The sequence below is a fragment of the Rhagoletis zephyria genome, unplaced genomic scaffold, assembly GCF_001687245.7.
Source record: "Rhagoletis zephyria isolate East Lansing unplaced genomic scaffold, Rhagoletis_zephyria_1.1 Rzeph_scaffold_02499, whole genome shotgun sequence".
In the NCBI taxonomy this organism is placed as follows: domain Eukaryota; kingdom Metazoa; phylum Arthropoda; class Insecta; order Diptera; family Tephritidae; genus Rhagoletis; species Rhagoletis zephyria.
The window spans coordinates 1-4,964 of NW_016159583.1; the positions used below are offsets into that span (position 1 = coordinate 1).

Genomic DNA, 4,964 nt, shown 5'->3' on the forward strand with positions numbered 1-4,964 from the left:
GTGTCATAACTACTATTTTTTAGGACTAACCTTGGTGCAAATTTCCTCCTGATCGGAAGACATAGATTTCAAAAGTTGGGTCAATTGAGGTGAAATGCCCCATATATATTATCGCATAACTTTGGACTTTGGACCATACTAATTTGATTTAGATACGGTCATTGGATCATTAAGAAATTGGCGATCAATTTTTATATGAGAATTAAAGTCTCTTGTGTTTTTTGTTTAAAAATTTCTTGTTTTTATATGAAAGAATAGCTCGTTATCTATCAAAAACCATAAGTCTNCATAGATTTCAAAAGTTGGGTCACTTGAGGTGAAATGCCCCATATATATTATCGCATAACTTTGGACCACTTGAACTGATTTCAATAATTCCTTTTTATCGGAAAGGGTGTACCTCAAGGGTGGTCCCATACTAATTTGATTTAGATACGGTCATTGGATCATTAAGAAATTGGCGATCAATTTTTATATGAGAATTTAAGTCTCTTGTGTTTTTTGTTTAAAAATTTCTTGTTTTTATATGAAAGAATAGCTCGTTATCTATCAAAAACCATAAGTCTAATCTTTGTACAAAAGTTAAGAAAATTCGACAAAGTTCCATAACAATTGTGAGCTTTTTAATTANAGTGTGTTTGACCGATCCCATTGAAATTTTGTGTCATAACTACTATTTTTTAGGACTAACCTTGGTGCAAATTTCCTCCTGATCGGAAGACATAGATTTCAAAAGTTGGGTCAATTGAGGTGAAATGCCCCATATATATTATCGCATAACTTTGGACTTTGGACCATACTAATTTGATTTAGATACGGTCATTGGATCATTAAGAAATTGGCGATCAATTTTTATATGAGAATTAAAGTCTCTTGTGTTTTTTGTTTAAAAATTTCTTGTTTTTATATGAAAGAATAGCTCGTTATCTATCAAAAACCATAAGTCTAAACTTCAATCTTTGTACAAAAGTTAAGAAAATTCGACAAAGTTCCATAACAATTGTGAGCTTTTTAATTCGATTTTTTATTGAAATTTTTACATATACGTTGTTTTATAAATCTCACCCCCCTACCTTATTTTCTCGATATACATACATACATGTAGATCGACCCTTCAGCAAATGTTTCTTAAATGGCAGTTTACTCGAAATTTTCCATTGTTGTCATTTAAACTAGAGGGGATGCAAAGACCGTTTGTTCTTTTCCTCCACTCTCTAGCTCTGCACTAGAGTATATGTTATAGAGAAGAAGGCAGATAATATTGTAGGGGACTTCGTATTTCATTTTTCTTCTTCCTTAATTTGCTGCTTACAATGATGTAGCAAGGATAATATAAATAAGCTAACAACTTTAACTTAAACATTAAAAATATTACATCATACACAAAAATCTTCATTTTGAAGATATTTTCGGTGTAAAATTTTGCTTTTTAAAAAATCACCTTTTGAAGATTTTTCATAAAAAAAACCCAAAAGATCTTCATTTTCAAGATAAATCTTGACTTATGGCAACGTTGACTTACTTACCCACCACCCTTTCTCTTTACTACGCTGTTATTACTAGTCTTAATTATCTTAATAGTTAACATGCGCTCTTTATTACATTACTGTAACATAATTAACATTATGTACACTCTCTTAACATCTTCTGTTATCATTTAATGTAAACCTAAACTATAAGCTTTGATTCCTGTAATGCTGGAAATAAATTTTAGTTTGTAACAGAGAAAAAATGAATAAAGTTGATCTTAAACAAAAGGTGCACGATATATTATGCTGTATAAAGCATAATATTTGCGTTCAATTTACTCCACTTTTAAGGAAAGCATCTATTATCTATTTTTATCGGAACTATTACTAAATATATGTATTAATAGCTTGTAACAGGGGCAATTATGGGTTCGAAATTATAAGCTTACCAAATTCCAGGTTCCAGAACTAGACCAACCACTTCGTTTGCTGTGAACTTATAACCTAAAAGAAGAATTTATTCTTAAATTCAGAAAATTTCCAGTTCAAACCTATACGTACCTCCTTTGAGCATGACTTGTATCACTGAGACCATATCGCGAGATTCCTTTACATAAAATTCCGGTTCTTCACTGCTGGGAATGTCAAATTCTGAAATCGAGTTCAAATTAGGTTCCAACTTTTATTTTCGTGGATATAGTATGTATGTATTTATGTTTGCGATTTTCGACTGATTAATTAACAGAACAAGCTGATTAATCGAAACCTGATTAATTAATTAATCAAAGATTACTAATTTTTTAATAATCAAAGATATTAATTTTTCGATTAATTACATTTTAATTAATCACAATCTAATTAATTTTATTAATAAGAAAATTGCTGCTTTATTTTGTTTAGTTTTTATAGAAAAAACTTATACACATACATACTTATGTATTTTTTCATATCAATGAGCAACATAGTAAAAGCCCGGTTATACAAGACTTATGGTGTGAATATGGCAACTTAGCATAACTTACAGGCCCTCACTTAAAAATTCTCTTAAATGGATGTTGCTTATAATTGAACAGCCGAAACTTAACGTTACTTAATGTCACAAAATCTGTTTCATTTTGACTCTCTAAGTTCTAAGTTCTGTTAAGTTAAGTTAAGTTGCCATAATCAGGCTTTTAGCCTTGATTTGACTTAAGGAGAATTAGTCGGAATAATTCTATTATTGACGCATGGAATAATACGGAATAAGGCGTAATAAGAAAGTCAGGATAGTTATTCAATGGAATAACCGGCCTGAGTCGGGCGAATAAGGCAGTTATTCCATGTTATTCATTAAAAATTCATCACAGATTTTACAATTGTTTTAGCAATACATGGAGGTAAGGAATCGAAACCGGCCTGAGTCGGGCGAATAAGGCAGTTATTCCATGTTATTCATTAAAAATTCATCACAGATTTTACAATTGTTTTAGCAATACATGGAGGTAAGGAATCGAAACTGTTTTTCTTAGTTTTTAATTATCCTTTCTAATCCATTTTAGGTGAAATAATGGCGGGTCCATCTCGAGCCAATGTACTGATCGTAATTGAGTGTTAAGGTGTTCAACGCATTTACGAGGAAGACCAAAACAATAGATGGCATACATACGGTGACCATATTAACCAACGTAAAATAAAGGACATTTTTTTTTTCAAAATGATTTGAGAATACGTATGTACATACCACTTGTATGGTAAAAGTACCTTACCCATATCGTAATTTAAATCTAATATGTACCAGTTAGTTATGTTATTTAATTGTGCGAGATCCCCTGCTGTAGTGAAAAATGAAGCCAAACCCTTTTCAAGGACTTCGCCATCCCTTGCTACCAAAATGCGTTTACCATAATTCATACTGCACGACGAAATCAGCACACAGTGGTTAAAAATTAGAATTGAATGTTTATAACCCACCGGAACCTTAATTTTTCAACAAATTTTTACTAAGGGCGTGTGTGAATCGGTAACAAAGCTCAAGGCGTGTAAATTTTTGACAAGTAGGGCTAGTAAAATTTTTGACACACATATAGACACAGAAATTTGTGACATTGGCATTTCTGTATGTGTAACTGTTATCCGTTTAATTTTAAACACAAACACGTCAAACGTTTTAGTATTTATTATTTGCATAAAAACCTAAAAAAATTAAGTATGGAGCCACCTGCNATTTTAAACACAAACACGTCAAACGTTTTAGTATTTATTATTTGCATAAATACCTAAAAAAATTAAGTATGGAGCCACCTGCAAAAAAAGCAAGGAAAACTTACACGACTTGTAAGTATTTAATTGTTGCATTTGTCAGGAAATTGAATTCAACTTAATACCTTCAGGGAGCAACGCAGTAAGTTAAATATGTATTTTAAATACAAAATATGTGGTTCAAAGGTAATTTTTTTATAGAAAAATTGCGGCTGAACTCAGAGAGCAGTTAGGTCCAGAAAAGAATGCGGTTGCTTGCAAAATGCAGTGGAATGCACTGGTTAAAAAATATAAAAGCTTTTTCACGTATCGCACTGGTGAGGGAACGGGAGAAGAGGCAACAGCTGAAGAGGCTAAAGATTGGCAGTTTTTTGATGTTATCCACGGATATGCTGAAAAAAAAGATAACTACCACCCACCATTACTCATCAGCAGCCAGGAAGGAGTATTTCTATCGAGATCAAGATCCGAAGAAAGATCGCAATCAGCACCCATTGACCTGGACGACATTCCATCAACCTCATAATCATCTCTACGTCGCTCAACTCCTCCGCCTTCATTCTCGATGGGAAGTCCCAAGCAAAATAGTGGAAAGAAGCGCTTAGAAAAACATATTTTGAATCGTGACAAAAAAATTAGTAAAAAAATATCATCTCTTCTGTGTGTATTTGGCCAGATGGTTCAAACTGACTATCCTCACATTGACGCAACTAGCTTGCCATTATCCAGCGAATCTGATTCCAATTAGGATATTTAAGTTGTTAGCTATTCGTTTCACAACAATAATAATAATAATAATAATGTTAATGCTACTGTTGCAAAACGACAAGTTAAGGTTTTAATAAATAATCGCACCAAACTTACAAACCCTGTGGCTTAACCGTTTAACTTCGAATGGCTTTTATTTTTCCAAAATGGCGTATGGCTTCTCACATACAAACGGAACTTACTCGCTAAATTTACAACTAATTGTTTTACTCGACAGCTAAAACTAACCTTAAGGTCTAGTAACTTCGCCTAATTCTTACGGTCTAAACACAATTAAAGCCCTATTCACCCTCCAACATTACACTACTATACTGCTAATGTTAATTTAAATTTTAATTTATTGTTAATATTAATGATAATGATAATTTTAATGTTAATGTTAATGTTAATGTTAATGTTAATGTTAATGTTAATGTTAATGTTAATGTTAATGTTAATGTTAATGTTCATGTTACTGTTAATGTTAATGTTAAGGTTAATGTTAATGTT

The 4,964-nt window shown here is 31.9% G+C and overlaps 1 protein-coding gene across 1 annotated transcript in view; it reads right to left on the reverse strand.

Annotated features, from left to right (window-relative positions):
- Window positions 1-1,571: 1,571 nt before the first annotated feature.
- LOC108367023 (RNA-binding protein fusilli-like) overlaps window positions 1,572-4,964 on the reverse strand; it is a 50,640-nt gene continuing 47,247 nt past the window's right edge. Inside the window, exons 4-5 of the mRNA XM_017621542.1 lie at window positions 2,031-2,120; window positions 1,572-1,973 (exon numbers count right to left, since the gene is read on the reverse strand). Coding sequence (XP_017477031.1) covers window positions 1,915-1,973; window positions 2,031-2,120 — 149 coding nt within the window. The 3' untranslated portion in view covers window positions 1,572-1,914. The remainder of the gene's footprint in view (window positions 1,974-2,030; window positions 2,121-4,964) is intronic.